Raw genomic sequence first — 20,551 nt, 5'->3', positions numbered from 1 at the left:
TAACACATGCACATAAGTGATGGCAACTCCCTGCTTGGGTGTGAGGGAAACTGTGGGGAGGAGAGGCCCCCTCGGGGACGGAAGTAAAGAGGAAAACAGAGTGGGAAAGGCAAGCCAGGTAGAAGCGGCAGTGAAAAACAAGGTCCCACAAATGATCTAACCAAGCTCCTCTGCTGGATGGTCACAGCATGGGGCTGGTAAGGGTGGAGAGATCCTCTGACCTCTACATCTATGCTGTGGCACACATGAGCGTGCCCCTGCACACACACACACACACACACACACACACACACACACGTAATGAGTGTAATAAGAAGGAAGGTGTGACTGGATACGGGAGATTCTTACTTTGAGGCGTGGGAAACCTCTGTGGATTCCTGCTCAAGGGAGATGGGGATGGGACGCGGTCGGTAGAGTGTTTGCCTAGCGTACCCAAAGCCTTGGGTTCCATCTTCAGCATTGCATAAACTGGGTGAAAAGGTGCATGATTGTAATGCTAGCTAGAATTAGGAAGTGGAGGCAGGAGGAACATGAGTTTAAGGTCAACCTTGACTACATAAGGAGTTAAAGGCGAGCTGGGGATACATGAAACCTTGTCTCAAACAACAATGACAAACAACAGGTAAAAAGATCCTTGCTCGGGGTCATGATGTGATCAAGACGATTCAGTGGGAAAATTAATGGAGTAGCAGGGTCAGGAAGGAAAATCAAGGGCTTTGAGATTCTCCATAGTGATGAGTTGACAGTGACAGACTATGCCAGCAGAGTGTAAGCAAGCTGGGGTATGCTGGAAGACAGACAGCACGATGGACCTTGGTTCGGGGAGCTATATAGAATTTTGCTTTGCCTTCTTTTATCTTGTTCTCTTTTTGAGCAAGGGTCTCATGTAGCCCAGGCTAGTCTCCAATTTACTGCATATCAGAAGATGGCCTTCAATTCTTGATCCTTCTTGCCTCCACCTTCCAAGTGCTGGGGTGACAGGTGTGCCCTGCCATACCCCAGCTGCTTTGTGTTTTGCTTTGAGACAGATCTTGGTGTGAAGCCTTGGCTGGCCTGGAACATGCTGTGAAACCCAGGCTGCCTGGACTCACTGTGAATCTCCTGCCTCTTCTTCTCAGGTGCTAGAATTGTAGGTGTGTACCAGCACACTGGACTAGCAGCCTCCTGTTTTCCTTCCTGTCCCTCAGAGTCACCTGTCTTCAGATGCACAGACTGTGTTTGGCAGTATACCAGGACATTGGAACTGGTTGGGTCCCCAGAGCCCCTCAACCAACACCCAGGGTTATTGTGTGGTATTAGAGTCAGGTGTGTCATGGACTGACTGGTTTTCTCTCACTTTCCCCTCAATACAATGGTCTCTCTCTCTCTCTCTCTCTCTCTCTCTCTCTCTCTCTCTCTCTCTCTCTCTCTCCTCTCCCCCTCTCTCCTCTCTCCGAAACCCCAGGGGACAGGCCACACAATACTGCTGGCTCCAGCATATAGAAGCTGATGGCCTGGCCCCTCTTCTAGGGTTCTGTAAAGTTACTGAGAGAGAAGGAATAGGTCTTACAGCCCCAAAGGCTCCTCCTTCTGAGACTCAGGCCAGGTCAGGCCATGTTGTCCCCCCTGCCCCCATCCACCCCTGGCCCTCTCTCCTCCAGTAGATAGGTCAGAGCAGTGACGCAGGAGTCAGGGGCCCTGGAAAGAGCAGCCTGTGGGAGGGGTGTGGTGGTCGGGACAGAGCTCACATGCGGACGTGTGTGAACGTGTGTTTGAGTGTATGTCTCACAGTTGGGCCACAGTTGGGGAGCAGAGCTGGGTTCCGAGTGCTGAGCCTGGATGGCAGGGTCATGAAGAAACTCTGAGAAGGCCCAAAGTGACTGGGAGATAGTCCAGAGTCAGCAAGATCAGGTTCATGTGGCTTCCAGTCAGCTCACCAGAGTTGTCTCCTGCCCTAACCTGACACCTTGCCTTGATCATGCTCTCCCCAGCCAAACCCCTTCTTCCAGCATGTCATGTGGACAGCCTGACAATCCTGACTGCTCAATGACAACTGCAACTTCCTGGTGCACCTTCTGAGTCTTTCCTCCTGAGGTGTGTGTGTGTGTGTGTGTGTTGATGCAAACGTGCAGGCCAGAGGCTGGCTTCGTGATGTCTTTCTCAGTTGCTTCTACCCTTTGTTTTTGTGACTGTAATAAACTAATTGTGTGTGCATCTACGTGTATGATCTCTACACGTAGGAGGTTGGGGGACAGCTCACAGCAGTTGTTTCTCTATGTGAACAATGTGGGGGGGGGTCTCAGGGATCAAACTCAGGTCATCAGATTTGGTGGCAAGTACTTTTACCCACTGAATCATCATGTCCCTGGCCCTCCGCCTCAGTTTTTAAGGCAGTGTCTTAGTGAAATTGGGGCTTAATGATTCAGTTAGACTAGCTGCCCAGTGAACTCCAGGGACCCCAGTCTCCATCTCCCCAGCACTAGGATGACAATCACATGCCTCCATGCCCAGCTTTTGATGTGCATGTTGGGGAATCTAAATCAGGTCCTCATGTATATGAAGCAAACAACAACTAAGTCATTTCCTCAGCTCCCCCTGCCATTCTTATTTATATTTGTATGTTATGTAACACATCATATACTAAAGATTATCTGTTTCGATCTTATATGTATGGGTACGTTACCTGTGTGTCTGCGCACAATGTGGGTACAGTACCTGCAGAGGCCAGAAGGAGGCATCAGATTCTTTGAATCTGGAGTTACACAGTTACTAGTTGCTGTGGGGTTGCTAGCAACTGAACCTGGCTCCTGTGCAGCAGCAGCAAGTGCTCTTAACTGCCAGTCAACTCTCCAGCCTCCTCTACTTAGTTCTTAATGCTGTCTAAGGTCTCTGACCATTGTTTGTCCCTCCCCACTAGAATGTTACCAGACTCTGCCATTCATGACTCAGTCCTCAGGTCCCTTCCTAGTCAGCTGTATATATTCCACAAACATTTCTCTCATCTTTACATTTTAAGATTAGATTTATATGTTTTGTTTTATGTGAGGGTGTTTTGCCTGTGTGTGTGTGTGTGTGTGTGTGTGTGTGTGTGTGTGTGTCCCATATGTGTGCCTGGTGCCCACAGAGGTCAGAAGGGGACATCAGATTCCTTGGAACTGGGGTTATAGATGGTTGTGAACCACCATATGGATGCTGGGAATAGAATCTGGGTCCTCTGCAAGAGTAACATATGCTCTTAACCACTGAGCCATCTCTTTAGCCCCTCTTTCATCTTAAAAAAATTATTTATTTTTTATTATGTATATAGTGTCCTGCCTTCATGTATGCCTCCACCAGAAGAGGGCACCAGATCTCAAAACAGATGGTTGTGAGCCACCATGTGGTTGTTAGGAATTGAACTCAGGACCTCTGGAAGAGCAATCAGTGCTCTTAACCTGAACCATCTCTCCAGCGACCCCCCCCCTTTATCTTTTGAGATAGAGTCTCAATATATAGCCCAGGCTGGCCTCAGCCTCCTAAGTGCTGGGACAGGAGGGCACCCCCACACCAGCATTTGGAAATTTCCTGAATGAACAAAATATCCTACTCTTAAAAAAAAAAAAATCCTAGTTATTCAGAATAGCTTTCAAAACGGTTATACAACCTGAGTCCTCCCTAGGGGCATCTCCTCATCCTGCCCTCCCTCCCAGTAACCCCAGTCTCCTTCCACACCCCTCAGGTCACTTTACATCCAACCTGCTCAGTCCTCAAGTCTGATCTCATAGTGATCTCTGCCATCCAATTTGCCTTAACTTCTCCAGTTGGACATGAGCTTGCTCACCCTCTCCTGAGCTCTTAATGCCTCAGATCTGCACATTCCAGTTCTGATACATTGCCTATTAGTCACACACAGAACAGAACTTGCTTTGCTATTTACAGCAAGGGCAGGACTTAGGTGTTAATACATTTTTCCCCCCTTGCAAAGTGAATAAGGGTCTTGCACAAAGCAGATGTTAGTTCCGGGGACCTGAGTTATCTGTAGAGCAATTACCTAGAAGGTTCCAGTGAGGGAGGAAGCATGGCTCAGTGGTAGAGCACCTGCTTAGACTCCCCCAGTGAGGGGCTGGGGGTGTGGCTCAGCAGTAGAGCTCTTGCCAAGACTCCCCCCAGTGAGGGGCTATAGGGGTTAGCTCAGCAGTGGAGTGCCTGCCAAGACTCCCCTAGTGAGGGACTGGGGGTGTGGCTCAGCAGTAGAGTGCTTGCCTAGAATCCCTCAATAAGGGTGTGGGAGCTCAGTTACAGAGCATTTGCCAAATGTACAGAAAGCCCAGGGTTCGGGCCTCAGCACTGCAAAAACAAAGCAAGGACCCAATATCAACGTGCCCATATGTCCTCAGCAATATGCCACAGGCTTTCTGTCCTGAAAGTTACATTTCTGGGTCCTAGAAAAGGAGGAGCGAGAGGGGAGGAACCCCACAGTCCTCACTCTCTCTGTATCTGATTCCTCAGCAGGGACAACTCTGGCTTTTAGAGCAAGTCGAAAGACTTGTAAGGAGGAAAAGCACTTGGGTTGCTTCCAGACTCCAGCTCTAGGTGTTTCTGATCTGAATCCCTGTCCCGAGATAAGGACGCCCCCCAGAGGAAGTGATCTGGTGTCCAGCCATTCATAGATCAACTCCTCACTTTAGTCTAGGCTTCCCGCACATCTCATAGATGTGCACCCCACTGGGCTCCCCTCCTGGAAATCAGAATCTGTCCACCCCCCCCCCAAGGAAGACCCCCCTGACAGCGTGCGTGCCTGGAACAGCCCGCTCCACCCCAGCAAGACCCAGACCCAGGCGTCTTGCCCCTTGCTCTGACCCCAGGTGGCCCCCACCCCTGGTGACCCCTCACGCACACACAGCCTCACCCCCACCCCCACCCGCGCACGCACACAGGCTGATAACATCCCCGACCCCCGACCGGAGCCACAGTGTCCCCGGACCAAGCCTGGCCGGTGGCTGCTTCTTGCTGTGTTCCCGAACAGATCCGTGGCCAGGGCCACCGCGTCCCCACTCTGCCCGCGCTCCCTGAACGGTGACCACCTTCTTTCAGGCGAGTGGGGTGACCTGGTCCCACAGATCTTCTAAGGATGAGGACTAGCAGCGTGGACACTGGCCCAGCCCCGGGTCACTAAGGGGCCCCGGCAGCCAGGCGCGGAGATGGGGGTGCCCGGTGAGTATTCACAGGCTAGGGACCTGTGACCTCCGAGGCTCCTGTTTGAGCAAGGATTTACATCTGAAGCTATTGGCCAGGAAGTGGCCGTGTACAAGGACCTGCGACTCGCCAAGGATCAAGGAAGAGAGAGGGGGGTGGGGCAGCCTCCACGTGCACTCAGGGGTTTGGGGAGCCCTCCCGTGAATGACAAAAAAGGGGAGATCCAGAACAGGGACAAAGTTTAGGATTTTAGGGAGTTGAGGCGCTGCTCCGTGGGTGAGAAGCTTCTGAAAGAATTACCTGCGTCTCAGGATCTGCCAGCCTCTGGCGCGCACTCACAGTGAAGTTTGGCCGAGAAGTGGATGCCGGTCGCTTGGGGGGTGGGGTGTGCAGCGCCGAGAGATAGAAAGAAGGCCACTCAGGCAGAGCCTAAGCAATTGCAAGGTCGGGGTCAGCAGAGACTGGAAAGACAGAGGAGCCTCGCTCAGCAAACCAGCCTCTCTCTGTAGTCCCACCGCCCCCTCCCCTCCCTGCCTCACACCCAGCCCGCCTTTCTTCTAGAACGTCCCACCCTGCCGCTTTTGCTGTCTTTGCTCCTGCTTCCTCTGGGCCTTCCAGTCCTCTGTGCTCCCCCACGCCTCATCTGCGACAGCCGAGTTCTGGAGAGGTACATCTTGGAGGCCAAGGAGGCAGAGAACGTCACGGTAAGCTCCTTGGCCCCACAAAAGAAAGAAACTGATTGTTGGGGAGCTGGGAATTTGGGTTCCTTCCTGGGCACTGCTTTTAGGGTCAAGATGAGATGTTTAGCCCTAAACCTCTTCCACCGCCACCACCCTTCCCCCAATGATAAAGCTGGAGAGGGTTGTGGTTCAGTTTGGTAGAGTGCTTGCTTAGTTTAGTGTGCCAGAAGCCCTGGGTTTAATTCCCCACTGCGCTCAAACCTACATTCGCAGTACTTGAGAGGCGAAGTAGGAGGATCGGAAATTCAAGGTGATCCTCCGAGGCCAGCCTCAAACTTGAAACTCCGACATGAAACTCTGTCTAAAATAAGAAAGAATAATAAAGCTGGTGGCACCCAACACATGCCCAGTAACATTCAAAGCAAAGAGTATCTGGTGGCTTTTTGTGAATGAAACCCTCGGAGGTCTTGACCCAGTGCTGTGTCTTTTAGATGGGCTGTGCGGAAGGTCCCAGACTGAGTGAGAATATTACAGTCCCAGATACCAAAGTCAACTTCTATGCTTGGAAAAGAATGGGGGTGAGTTCTGTTTTCTTTTTTCTCCTTCCTAGAGGTGGGTGGGTCTTAGTCTGACACCTTGATAGTGTGGGAGGAAGAATGATAAAGATAATGGCTGATGGGATATGCTAGCTCATCCATCCACCCACTCATGTAGCTAGCCTTACTGTATGCTTTTCTGTTCCATCCACCTAGCCGCTAGGGTGTCTGGTAGCCAGGGAGACACAGGGAAGGACTCTGGCTTGCTCTTCCTAAATCTTTTGCCTCATCTAGGTGGAAGAACAGGCTGTAGAAGTTTGGCAAGGCCTGTCCCTGCTCTCAGAAGCCATCCTGCAGGGCCAGGCCTTGCTAGCCAACTCCTCCCAACCACCAGAGATGCTTCAGCTGCATATAGACAAAGCCATCAGTGGCCTGCGTAGCCTCACTTCCCTGCTCCGGGTGCTGGGAGCCCAGGTGAGTAGGCATGGGTGTGCACTCTGTTACTTGCCCTTTCTATAGGGTGGGCCAAGAATTGCTAAAGAGTACTGAGGGCTGAGTCTGCAAGATAGCTCAGTGGGTAAAGGTGCCTGCCACCAAGCCTGATGCCCTGGATTTAATGTCCCTAGAAGCCACAGAGTGTCCCTCAAGCTGGTCTCTTACCACCACCCACCTGCTGTGGTGCATAGGCACATATAAATGAATTGATGTAATAACAAATTTAAAACAAAGGATACTGAGAGCTCACGCTGGGAGGTGGGGTGCTGGGGTGCTCTCTGCACAAATGTTGAGTTCAATCTCTAGCATATCTGTTCACACAACAAATAGACAACCAAACCAAACCAAACCAAAAGGGAGGTAGGGTGGGACATACAGGTAACCCCAGGGCTGGGAGATTCCCGGGACTCACTGGCCAGCCAGTCCTACTCAGATGGTGAGCTCCAGGTTCAGTGAGAGATGCTGTCTCAAAAACTAAGGCGGAAGGGCTGGAGAGATGGCTGGGTGATGAAGAGAGCTTGCTGCCCTTGCAGAGTTCAGTTCCCAGCACCCACATCAGGTGTTCACAGCCGCCTTCAAGTCCAGCTCTCGGGATCTGAGGCTGGATGCTAAGCTCTCAGCATCTGCACACATTCACATCCAGTCAGTGGAGAGTGACTGAAGAACACACACCTCTGGCCTCTATACCCACACACGTGCACGCGCATACACCCGCCCCCACAGATAACACTGAGGACTCTCTTCACTCCCCCCAACCTGTCCTCTGTCACATTTCATCTGTAGTTCTCAGCACTTCAGTGACATCCCATTTTCTCTTGACAGAAGGAATCGATATTATCTCCAGATGCTACTTCACCGTCTCCACTCCGAACACTCACAGTGGATACTTTCTGCAAACTCTTCCGGGTCTACTCCAACTTCCTCCGGGGAAAACTGAAGTTGTACACAGGGGAGGCCTGCAGGAGAGGGGACAGGTGAGCTGCCGCCGCCACTGTGACGTATCCACCAACTTTGCTCACCATCGCTGCCTGTGTCACGCCAACCCTCCATCACTCCCAACCCTCACCAAAGGGGTTGTGACCTCCTCACCAGCTTGTCCTATGGACACTCCAGCACCAGCAGTGATCTCTTGGGGGAGCCAGAAGAACTTTCCAGAGCTCCATTCTGAAATCTCAAGATGTTACTGGGCCAGCCTGAGGCCCCAAGGCAGGAGAGACTTGAAGAACCATCTTGGATTTGTTTTGTTTTTGTTGAGACAGGAAGGTCTCACATAGCCCAGGCTGGCCTGGAACTCGCTATGTGGCTAAGGATGATTTTGGACTCCTTATCTTCGTGCTTCTGTTTCCTGAGTGCTGAGATTGCAAGCATGCACCACCCCCACCCCATTTATGGGGTGCTGGACATGGAAGCTGTGGCACCGGGCATGCTAGGCAAGCACTCTTACTCTACCAACTGAACTATATCCTCAGCACCCAGAGACCAGCTTAGAACTCAGGGACAGACATCGAAAGGCAATCAGTGCCCTGCCGGAACTGATACTCTGCAGGGAAAGCTTTGTGGTTCAATCTTTGTGGCAACTGCGAAGAACACAGGGACTGGAGAATTTAGGGGGCAAGGCATGAATTTTCCAGACCTCATGGGTTCTCTCTCCCCTGACACCATGACCCACTGGACAGTAGAGGGGTGGGAACCACGAAGATAGAATGGTAACCGACTCTTGCTTTCATGGGAGGGAAGGGGTTTGAAGTTTTGTGTCTTTTTAAAATACCACTGGCAACAGCTGAAATCACCAACCTATCTCCTGGCTTGTTTATCTTCACTCGTGTCCCCCCGCCCCCCGCCAGCTTTCCTGGCTCTACCTCCCCGCAACCTGGAAGCCAAGCATTAGATCTGGGAAACCAGAGGTGGAGGGGGTTGGGCCCTACGTGCTGCCTTGCATGGCCTATCTGACCTCTTGACCCCACTGGGCTTGAGGCCACAATGCCTGCCCACGCTGGTCAATAAGCAGGCTCCATTCAAGGCTGTCTCTTAGTGGGCAGCTGCCAACCCACTAGGACAAGTGCTGAGTGAGCTGAGGGAACAGGAGCCAGTACATGGGGACTCCCCTTTAGGGGTTGGTGGCAAGGGCCAACCCTGGTTAATGGATCAAAATGTCCCTAGCACTAGTCACTTACCTTAGGATATAAACCCATTGTGAACCCAACCACCTTTGTCTTTCATCTTCTGAAAGGTCACTCTGAGGGTTTGCCCTGCAACTTGCAGGAGAGTCAACAGATGCAGGAGTGATAGGTACCACAGTCAGGGGACAAGGGTGACTCCTTCCCCAAAGTAGTGCTTCAGGTGGGAAAGCATGCTTAGGAGAGACCCACACAAGGAGTCAAAGATGACCCACATTGTACCAGGCCCCCAGTCCCGGCTATTATCCTATGTGGTTGTCATCCATTCTGTTTTCAAAACAAGACCTGCAGAATCCAGCCTGAAAGCTGAATATCTTTGCAGTCCATTGCAGGAAAAATTGCATGCACATTGAAGGAGTTGGGGGCTGGAGAGAATTTACTAGGGGTGTGTGTGTGTGTGTGTGTGTGTGTGTGTGTGTGTTCTTGCGTGCTCATGTGTCTGTAATTAAGGTGGGAGGAGTCTGCAAAAGGGAAGACTAAAGAATTTTGGGGAAGGCGAACTTAGCTCTTGGACTACAGTGCCCTCTTCAGGCGCAGTTGGGAACTGTTACTGTTAGGGAGCCTTCCAAGTAATTTCCTTTCTCCAGGCTCCTTCCTTTCAGTACAATGTTTTATTCTAGTTTCCACACCAGACATCCGATTGTTGCCTCCATCACTATGAACATGCAAGGGCGAAATATCTGTTGTGGGCTGTTGGAACTGGAATTAACAGACTCAGGGGTGGGGTTGGTGTTTGTCTTTGTTTGGTTTTTGAGACCAAAACGGGCTAAATTGCCAGGCAGTCCTGGAACTTAGAATTTCCTACCTCAGTTTCCCAAGTGCTGGGAGTGCAGGCCTGGGCCACTATATCTGACTTAGTTTTGTTATTTTTTTTCTTTGTTACTTTGTTTTGTGTGCGTGTAGGCCAGAAGAGGGGGTTGGATTCTCTAGTACTAGACTTATAGAAAATTGTGAGCTACCCAATGTAGGACCTGGGAACCGAACTCTGGCCCTCTGTAAGAGTAGCAAGCACTGTGTTGACTTTCCAGCCACATTAGTCTTGCTTTGTTTGTTTGTTTGCTTCTGGGACAGGGTCTCATTATGTAGCTCTGGCTGTCCTGTAATTCCAGCACTCTATAGACCGGGTTGGCTTTGAACTCATAGGAATCCACCTGCCTCTGCCTGGTGACTGCTGAGATTAAAGGCTTGTGCCCCCATGCCCCGCTTTAGTTTTACGTTTTAAATTTCTTTAAGACTTTTTATTTATTCTTTGTGTCTTTCACGTCGTGCTTCCTGATTCCACCCTTCCCCCAAGAATAAAACAACAAATTTAAGTGAAAAAGAGAGAGAGAGAGAAGAAAGGGAAAATCTTGTCACAGAAGCTGCAGCATAACATAGCAAGTCACACAGAAAACACGTTTATCCATACTTTTTTTTTTTTTTTTTTTTTTTTTTTTTTACAGGCAGGCATTAATCGCAAATAATCAGGTTTGGTCAGGTTTGAGGTCCCTGGTCTCTGCTGCACCATCCACACTGGGACTCCTCTGGACATCCTGTTGCTGCCCCTGGGTCCCCAGGACCGACCCCTCCCCCCATGCTCCAGCAGATCACAGATGTTGAATGTTGGGGTGGGAGAATGTATAACGCTGGTCTGGTTCTGGGCCTGGGTGGTTGCAGGCTTGCTCGGCCTGCTAACTCTCCCCTGTCTTCTCCACCAGGGCGAGAGCAAGAGGCGGGACCAGTTCCCCTGATTTCACATCCTCAGGGTCCCTTCAGGGCCAGCTCTTCCACCTGCCTCAGGCTTTGATGGGGGTGAGTGGCGGGGACAGGGCTGGGGAGGGAGGAGGACACCTTTCCCCTGCCCATGCCACCACATGACAGATGAGGAGTGGGGATGGCTCCCCACCACTTCCGCCAACAGGGCCAGCTCTACTGTGCTGCCCAGGTGAGATGCAGGGCCGCTTTCTTGAGTGCTGCAGCTCGTGGGGGGAGGGGCAGTAAGGCTCAAGGAGTAAGGGGGGCACCTCTTCCCCACCAACACTCCCACATGTCAGACCAGTAGTGGGCACAGCTCTCTCATGCTCACAACTTCAGCTCCGGCCCACCCAACCTCCACCAACAGGGTTGGCACTATTGTGCCGCCCAGACAAGATCTGGGGCCTCTCCCAAGTGCTGCAGCTGGTGGGGGGTGGGGGCAGGGACAGCTCTCCTGCCCTTACAACCTCAGGTAGTCTGGCTTGTAAGATCAAGGAAAAGCACTAATAAACAGTTGTCACCTGGCCATGAGTTTGACCTTTACCAACCCAGAGTCTTGTCTACCTTCTCTCATTGCTGTAACCAAATAGCTGACAAGAAACAACTCGGAGGAGAAAGGGTTCATTTCCACTGCCACTTACTCTTCCTTCTAGGGGACACGATCTCTCATGGCTGGGAAGGCATTGCACCAGGAAGATGAGGCGGCTGGTCACATGGTATCCCCAGTCAGGCAGCAGAGAGAGATGGATGCTGCTACTGCTTAGCTTGCTCTCTCCTTTTAATGCAGCTCAGGACTCCAGGCAGAGAATGATGGGAACACTCACTTCAATAACCCAGAACTAGGCAATCCCTCCCTTGATGTGCCCACAGGCTGGTTCTCTCTGGTAGTTCTAGACCCTGTCAAGTTGACAATGACAAGGACATCACAGCATCTTAGCTTGGTTTGTTTTTAAGTCTCAGATATGGAAATCGTTAAGTAGCTGGCTTTCCTTTCTCGCTGTGATTCAGGGATCTGACCCTATTTCCCAACCTCTCTTCAGACATTTCACGATTCCACATTTTAAAGATGGGCGATGCAAGCCTGTAATTCCAGCACTCAGATGTCTGAGGCAAAGGACCAGGAATTCCAGTCCAGCCTGGGCCATGTAGTGAGAGCCATCCTGGTTTTGTTTGTTTGTTAGCAATAATTGAACATTGCTATGGTCAATCTTTTGTTGTAGTTTTTGTTTGTTCAAGACAGGGTTTCTCTGTGTAGCCCTGGCTGTCCTGGAACTCGCTCTGTAGACCAGACTGGCCTCGGACTCACAGAGATGCTCCTGCCCCTGCCTCCCTAGTGCTGGGATTAAAGGCGTGTGCCACCACCACCTGGACTGAGTGTCACCTTCTGATAGCAGCCCAGGGAAAAGGACATGAAAGAAGAAACTGCTTTTGGCTTACTTGCCCTCACTTTCACTGACAAGTCTGGATTCATGTTGCTGTGGTTGTCCTTCACCAATATCAGAATCTTTGGATTCTAATGTGGACCAAAGATCAGGGCTTCAGTGCCAGATTAGGACCACTCAGACATCCATCCTTGTGAACTGAGTGACTTCTAGATCTCCCTAGTGTGAGACCAAAGGAGAATTAGGCAGAAAAGACTTATTGGCTGATTTGCTGGAAGCACAGCTGGCCCCTCCTATTTGCTTAGTGTGACTTCGCTTGCTACCTGGAACAGAATGACCTGGAGAAACAGCCAATGTTGCCCTTCACAGTCTGCTGACGGCCACGTGTGCTTCTGTAAAATCTCACTTCCCTGCCCCACCTCGTGGTTTTAGAGTATACCTTGAGACTATAAACTGGGCCCAGGACCAGAGTCTTTCAGGAGCTGTCCTGGCTTTGGTCCACTGGTGACATCTCTCCTCCATTTTCACTGGGAGTATTTATTCCAGCAAGATTACTGCAACAAGACAGTCAGTGTTGGGCTTCCTGGACCTCATCCTGTAAGTCAATCCAGTAAATCCTCTTTACATATGTATGTATGTATGTATGTATGTATACACACACCCCCCCAAAGGGGATTTATTTTACTTATGTGTATACATATATATGTATATATGTATATATATATGTATACATAGGTGTGTGTGTATATATATAAATGTGTGTATGCATATGTGTGTGTTTATGTATGTATATGTGTGTATCTATGTGTGTGCATATATGTGTGCATATGTGTGTATATGTAATTTTCATGTATATATGTATTATGTGTATGTATATGTATATGTATATATGTGGCTGTATGTATGCTTCTGCATATATATATTATGTATATATGTGCATATGTATTCATGTGTGTGTGTGCATGTATTTGTATGTGTATATATGTATGTGTGTATATATGTGTGCATGTATGTATATGTGTGTACGTGTATTAATTCTACCAGTTCTTTTCCTTTTGAAAATCTTGACTACAACAAACATGGGCTCTTGGTTTCCTCTGAGACAGCATAAAGAAGTCTTGCTGGAACAGATAAGCTGGCAAAATGCTTGCCTTGTAAGCACAAGGACCTGAGTTTGAACCTTCAGAGCCATGTAAAAAGATGGATATGGTGATGCACATCTGTAATCTCAGTGGCGGCAAGATGGGAAGTAAAGACAGGTGGATCCCTGCAGCTCACTGGCCAGCTAGCCCAGCCTACTTGGAGTGCTCCAGACCAATGAGAGACCCTGTTTCCAACAAAAGGTGGAAGATTCCTGGGGAATGACACCTGAGATTGTCCTGTGACCTACATACAGACACACAGACACACACAGAGGTGGGCGGGGAGGGCAAGGAGAGAGAGAGAGAAAGAAAGCAAAAAGAAAGAAACAAACAAAAAATCAAACCCAAACAATAATAAAAAATTTTTTCATTTTGAGACAAGGTCTCGCTCAGTTGCCTGAGTTGGTCTGAACCTGAGGTCATCCTGCCTCAGACAGGACTGTGCTATGGGTCTAGCAAGGTTTTTTTTTTTTTTTTTTTTTTTTTGGTTTTGGTAGTTTTGTTTTGTTTTGTTTGGTTTTTGACTACAGGTGGATGTGGGCATGCATCTGTTATCTCAATACCCAGAGCTAAAGCAGGAAATCTTCCAAGTCTGCCTGGGCTACATAGTGAGATCCTTAACTAAAAAACAACCATTTCCATGTGGTGGCTCATGCCTGTGATCCCAGAACCCAGGAGGTTGATGGAGGAGGATTACTTCAAATCTGAAGACATCAAGGGCCAAAGTTTCTATCTTAAAAATCAAAACAAAAACAAGAGATGGAAAGAGAGTTAAGCAGTAAAAGTGTCTGCTGGCAAGTCAGATGATCCAAGTTCAATACCCACAACCAACATGGAGGACAGAGAGAACCAACTCCTGCAAGCTGTCGTCTGAACTCCACAACCATGCCATGGCATGGGTGTGTGAGTGTGTGCGCGCATGTGTGTGTATACATGCACTGACACACATAAATAAATTTAAGAAATCCTGTGTGCACAATTAAAACTTTGTCACAATGTTTTCACCAATATGCATATTGTCACTGAGATTATAACTGTCAATCAACATCCTGTCCAACTATGTCAATCATTTCAATTTAAATTCTTTTTCCTTTCTTTCTTTTCCTTTTCTTTTTCTTTTTTCCGACACAGGGTTTCTGTGTATAACAGTCCTAGATGTCCTGGAACTCGCTTTGTAAAGCAGGTTGCTCTCAGACTTCCAAAGTTTCACCTGCCACTGCCTCCTGAGTGCTGGGACTAAAGGCATGGACCTGGCTGTATGTAGGTTTTCATTTTAATTTTTTAGCTAGGCTTGATTCTTCAAAATGGAAGCAGAGGTGCACACGCGCGCGCGCGCACACACATACACACACACACACACACACACACACGTCATATATACATAGACATGTATTTTGAATATATGTAGTCAGTATAATATAGATAGTATGTATAGTCTATACAGTTTTAATTTGAAAATTTTAACAAGATAAATATTTTAAAACATGGGGCTGGAGCGATGGACTGGTAGTTAAAAGTACTTGCTACTCTTTCAGAGGACTGGAATTTGTGTCCCAGCATGTAGGTGAAGCAACTCACAGCCAGCTGTAACTCCAGCTGCTAGGAATCTAAGGTCCTCATCTGGCGTCCTTGGACACGTGCACTCACATGTGTACTCTCCACACACACATAAAATAACAAAGTAAAATTCTGTGTGCGTGTGCGCGCGCGCACTAGTTTGAGAGTGGCTCAGGGCTAGACGGTGAGTCCCACCCTGGGCTACAGAGTGAGACCCTGTCTGAAAAAAAGAAAAGGTGGGGATGCGGCTCATCGGTGGGCCGCTTGCCTAGTATACACGGTACCTGACGCCCAACACCGCATAAACTGGCATATGGCAGCACTGTAGCCGCAACTTCATAATGAATTGGAGGCCCCCCTGGGCTACAAGATTCTGTCCTAGAAAAATGAAATAGGGGTCGACAAGATGGCTTAACTCACTGCCAAGCCGAACAATTGGAGTTTGATTCTCAGAATCCACACGGTGAAAGGACAGAACCAATGCCCCCCCCCCACACACCCTTTCAAATGTTTCCTGGCATCTTGCATTTCTTCCTTCGATTTTCTCTCCCTCATTATTTCCAGCTGTTCACTTGGCTCTCAGCAGCATCTGCCACTGTCCCCAGTTGTAGAATGTTAGGTTTGAATGATTTTTCCATCAGAATTCTGCAGCTAGTGTTCTGCTGCGTTTAGAATCTATGGTTGCTACCAAGGAGACGGAAGCCATGAGGATCCCTGGTCCTTAGTATGTGACCTGTTCCTTACTAACTAAAAGGGTTCCCTATTTTCAGCCCTGATAGTCAGAAATTCCACACAGTAGTTTCTGTGATTCTCTGAATCCACCGTTCTAGGTACCTTTTAATCTAGAGATTTGGGTGCTTCAGCTCTGGGACTGTTCTCTTGCTTTCTTAGATGGCCTACCAAGATTATAATCCCAGAATTTGGAGGCAGGAGGATCAGGAGTTCAAGGCTAGCATGGCCTACATCATGAATCTGAGGCCAGCCTGGGCTCTGTGAGACTATCTCTCTCTCTCTCTTCCTTTCCTCTGTTATTTTTTTTTTAATTATTTTTGTTTGATGCTGTACTTCATGACTGGTTTCTGTCTCACTTTTTCTTGTTGTCTCTTTATTTCTGTCTAGAACTCTTTTATTGGGTTTCCAACTTCAACTCTGGTAACTTTACATTCCCAGGGACTTCTTGAATGCTGTGATTTTTTTTTAATGGCCTCTTCAGAAGGGTGACAAGAGAGGAGGGCCAGGTGTTTATAAAGTGGCCTGGGACCCTCACTGTAATCTTCCTCTCTACCTGAGGGCCACCTCCGAGGTCCCCTATGGCTCCTCCAGTTTGGACTCTGGTGCTGCTGGTGGGGGCTGCCTGGGGCCAGGACCAAATGGCTGCCCTTGTGCGGTAAGCTGGATTGGGGACGGTAGTGACGAATGGGGCGGGTTTTCCAGGTTGCATCTGGGGGTGCCAGAGGGAGCAGGAAGCCCTAACAAACTAAAAAAGGAAAGCCTAAGGATGTAACTTAGTTGGTAGAGGGCTCACTTGACAAACACAAAGCCCTGGGTTCAGGCCATAGCACCACATGAACTTGGTGTGGTGACTCGGGATGTAACACTAGTACTTGGAAGGTGGAGGCGAAGGATCGGGAGTTCAAGGTCACACTTGATTATATATCAAGTTCTAGGCAAGCCTGGGTTACATGGGGCCCTGCCTCAAAACTGAAAAGGCAGAAGACTAGGGAGAAAGGTCAGTGGAATTGGGGAGAAGATGACCTACTGACCAGGATGAGGAGAGCCTCACATCTCCACAACCTGAAACTGAGGTGACATTCCAGGCTGAGAGGAAAAGACAAGGGTTTGTAAAGTGGGGATAAGGGCTGGGTGTGGTGGCACAAACCTGTAATCCTAGCACTAGGGATGAGGGAGGCAGGAGGATTGTGAGAAAAGGAAAACAAGCTAGGGGTGGTGGCGAACTCTGTAATTCCAGTACTCATGAGGTGGAGGCAGGAGAATCATATCTTAAGATCATCCTCAGTTCCACAGGGAGTTTGAGGGTAGCCTGGGACGCTGTCAGAGAGAGAGAGAGAGAGAGAGAGAGAGAGGAGTAAAGGAAGGAAAATAGGAAGATACAGCACCAAAATGTAACCATAGTTATATTTTGATATATGATATATATGATAATTTTAATAATGACAAAAGGTAGCGTGTTTTGCTTTCTCCAAATCAATCCCAAGGAGACAGACCTCTCCGGACCGGAAATCGATGGTGCACACTTCGAGGGAGAATTGTGAGTTGGAACTAAGGCTGTTCAGGCCTCCTCTCCCTCCCCATGATTCATGTTCTAACCATGAACTCCGGTCCCTAGCACAGGGCTTGTCAGAACACAACATGGGATAAATATGCTAAGGGCAGCTGCAGACAGCCAAGAGCAGAGGGGACAGTGGGAAACCCTTATCTAACTCTGCCTGAAAGATCCCATTCAAATTCAATATGACAAGCACTAGATATTTTGGCACAGGCCTGTCATCCCAGCACTTGGGAGGCCAGAGCAGGAGGATCATAAGTTCAAATCCTGCCTGTACTGTCCAGTAACAAGACCTCATCTAGAACAACACAATAGTTAGCTAGGTATTACAGTGCACACCTGTAATCCCAGCTCTCAACAGGTTGAGGTAGGAGGATCTGGACTCAAGGCCACCTTGGGCTACCTGAGAACAGGAGACCTAGCTTAAGAGGGAGAAGGTGCTGGGCGGTAACTCAGTAGGTAAAATGTTTGCTGCATAAGCATAACATCCAGAGTTCCATCCACATTATCTAGGTAAAATGCTGGGTTGGGAGAACACCCTGCAGTCCCAGCACTAGAGAGGTAGAAACAAGAGGATCTCTAGGGTTCCCTGGTCCGTGAGCATAGCTGAATCAGTGAGCTCTGGGTCATGAGAGACCCTGTCTCAAAACATAAGATGGAGAGGGACCGAGGAGGGCACCTGATGTTAACCTCTGGTCTCTACATGCATGCACCATGTTCACATGTGCTTGCTTGCTTGCTTGCATGCATGCACGTGTGCACATGCACACACACACATGCACATCCCCAAGATAATAGTAATAACAGGCACAATAAAACACACGCCAAGACAAGGCCTGTCTGACGGAATCAGCCCACACTCTGGTTTGTGCTCCCCGACTTCCCAGCTTGACATTTCTCCCTAGGAATTCTGTCTCCTGAATCTGAACTCTTAGTGGTAGCCTTCTCTAAGCTTAGTGACCCTGCTGACCCCACCTCCCAGTGTGGCTCTGTGACCTGACCCCTGCCCTATGCCCTTTCCGAGGCCTCACTGAGGCTCTTTCTTCCTAGCCATTCTCTCGAGCTGTGACTTTGAAGATAATACCAGACCTTTCTGCGATTGGTCTCAAATGTCTGCAGATGATGGGGACTGGGTTCGAACTATTGGGCCCTCCTCTTCTGGCACTTCTGGCCCCCCAGGGGGCTACCCTAATGGAGGTAAAGAGTCCGAGGGAAGCCTAAAGTTTGGAGGAGGGCAGTGGAGAAGGCATAAAGTTGGGAGGGGGTTGCTGGAAGCCCAGCTGAGCAGGGGTTGGACGGGTCAGCCCCTGGGAACAGCAAGGTCTCAGCCTCCCCCATTCTGTCTCCCTATAGAGGGTTACTACCTGCACATGGATGCCAGAAACTTCCCTCGGGGCGGAGTGGCACGCCTGCGTAGCCCCGACATATGGGAGCAAGGCCCACTCTGCATCCATTTTGCCTACCACATGTTTGGGCTGTCATGGGGTGCCCAGCTCAGACTGCTGCTGCTCAGGGGCCGGAAGCACCACCGGCCCAATGTTCTCTGGAAACACGTTAACACCCAGAGTCCCTCTTGGATGCCCACCACTGTCAATGTGCCAGCAAATCGTGATATACCAAGCTGGGTGAGGTTGGGAGCAGATCTAGAGGTCTGAGAGGGAAGGGGTTTGGAGGAAGGGGCTTAGAAAGGTAGGCTCTGACTGAGGGGGGACCCAGAGGGCAATCATGGAGTCTTGTTGCAACAAGCCTGGTGATCTGAGTTCAGTCTCCAGGACCCATACGGTAGAAGGCTAGAGCCAACTCCCCAAATGTCCTCGAATTCTCACAGTTGTGCCATGTGCTATAAATGAATGTAGTTTTTAAAGAGACCTAGATCCCCAGGCATCTGAATTCAGGGTGGAAACCAGCAACCACCGAGAAGGGAAGCAACTCGTGTGACTCACAGGGTCAGGGTCTCTTTGTTCCTAATTCCACAGCTGATGTTTGAGGGTATGAGGGGAAACACCGCCTACCTGGACATCTCTCTGGATGGCCTCTCTATCCGGCGGGGTACCTGCAATCGGAGTGAGTTCCCATCCCTCTTGGGTGCCTCTCCCCCTCCTGACCCCTGCCAAACTTCCTGAAGTAGGGATGAGACAGTTCAGCACCCAGGACCCTGGTTTCTCATGAGTTGAGGCCCTTGGTTTTCTGTGGCTCCTAAAGAAGTCACTCTGTAAGAGGGTCCCTGTCAACATGGAGTTGTAGGGGATGTCTGGTCTACAGTGACTGACCAGGATACAAGGCCACAGGCTGGCCTATCTTAGCACTGGAAACTGTGTGTCAAGAAACCCATGGTGTGATGGAAGAATGAGTCTCCGTCAGCAGAGTGAAAGCTTAGCGAGCACAAAGCCTTGGGTTCTATCCACAGCACTGCGCACAGCAGGTGTGCTGACTGACACACACCTTTAACCCCAGCATTCTGGAGGATCCCAAGTTGAAGGTTATCCTGGGCTACACAGCAAATATGAGGCCAGCCTGGCCTACATCCCACGCTGTCTCTAAAACAAAAGGCGTCTTTGGTTCCACGAAAACCTGAATGTTAAAGCCTCTGTGGGTGTTAACCCCATACTACATACTACTCTGGTAATTGCAGAATGGTCTTTTCAGGATGACTGGAAAGGAAAAATCCAGAAGCTATGAAGGGAACTACTCACTGAACATGGAGCCTAGGCTAGATGCTTCACAAATATAATTTAATTTAAAACTTTACACAGAGATGATTCCCAGCTTATTATAGACAGAAGTCTGGGATTGGGCAGGTTATGTAATCTCTGCCCAGATCAGGCTGTCCTCAAAGCTTGCTAGAGCTCACTACAGCCTTGAGGGTAAACCTCAGAGTTTGGATCCCAAGCTGGGGCATTTTTTTCTCTAGCTTCCTCCTATGGCAGAAAGCTCATAGCCACTTCCCTTTGAAACTAGGATTTAACCAGGGTTTTGTGTATGTTGGGCAAATATTCTACCACTGAGCCATGCCCATAGCTTCTCACTGCAGTGTTCTGGACAAGGACCCTACTACCAAACCATGGCTCTAGCCCCTCACTGGCAGGCTTTACTGCTGAGACCTGTCCTAAGCCCCATATTTGGAGGATTTTAGATAAGTTTCTATGACTACACTGCACTCTTATTAGTATTATGTTTTGTACAAACGGGATTCTTTTTAGAAAACATAATTTATTTTTATATTCCTTGGTGTTCTTCCTGAATGTATATCTGTATGAAGGTATCAGAAGCCCTGGAACTGCAGTTACAGACAGGTGCTGGGAACTGAACCCAGGTCCTCTGGGAGAGTAGCCAGTGCTCTCAATCCCTGAGTCTTCTCTCCAGCCTTTACTTTTAGCCTTTTGATGGGGAATACTGGGCAAGAGTTC

General features: G+C 49.3%; 2 protein-coding genes across 2 annotated transcripts in view; both read left to right on the top strand.

The window, feature by feature from the left end:
- The first annotated feature begins 5,159 nt into the window (after positions 1–5,159).
- Positions 5,160–8,197, top strand: Epo (erythropoietin). Its single transcript, XM_051205567.1, has 6 exons — positions 5,160–5,172; positions 5,466–5,539; positions 5,664–5,858; positions 6,326–6,412; positions 6,665–6,844; positions 7,688–8,197. The coding sequence occupies exons 1-6, from the start codon at positions 5,160–5,162 to the stop codon at positions 7,841–7,843; spliced, it is 705 nt and encodes a 234-aa protein (XP_051061524.1). The 3' UTR covers positions 7,844–8,197.
- Positions 8,198–15,367: 7,170 nt separating this feature from the next.
- The window catches only part of Zan (zonadhesin), a 100,196-nt gene continuing 95,012 nt past the window's right edge, over positions 15,368–20,551 (top strand). The window contains exons 1-6 of the mRNA XM_051205566.1: positions 15,368–15,581; positions 16,028–16,244; positions 17,077–17,126; positions 18,195–18,341; positions 18,498–18,769; positions 19,121–19,208. Coding sequence (XP_051061523.1) covers positions 16,168–16,244; positions 17,077–17,126; positions 18,195–18,341; positions 18,498–18,769; positions 19,121–19,208 — 634 coding nt within the window. The 5' untranslated portion in view covers positions 15,368–15,581; positions 16,028–16,167. The remainder of the gene's footprint in view (positions 15,582–16,027; positions 16,245–17,076; positions 17,127–18,194; positions 18,342–18,497; positions 18,770–19,120; positions 19,209–20,551) is intronic.

This window comes from Phodopus roborovskii, unplaced genomic scaffold (assembly GCF_943737965.1).
Source record: "Phodopus roborovskii unplaced genomic scaffold, PHOROB, whole genome shotgun sequence".
NCBI lineage: Eukaryota > Metazoa > Chordata > Mammalia > Rodentia > Cricetidae > Phodopus > Phodopus roborovskii.
This window is presented reverse-complemented; position numbering and strand designations above follow the sequence as displayed.

Excerpts from the sequence above, each read along its gene's own strand:
- Epo (XM_051205567.1), top strand. Across the intron at positions 5,540-5,663 it reads CCGGTCGCTTGGGGGGTGGG|TCCCACCGCCCCCTCCCCTC; the intron begins GTGTGCAGCGCC and ends CTCTCTCTGTAG. Across the intron at positions 6,845-7,687 it reads TCCGGGTGCTGGGAGCCCAG|AAGGAATCGATATTATCTCC; the intron begins GTGAGTAGGCAT and ends TTCTCTTGACAG.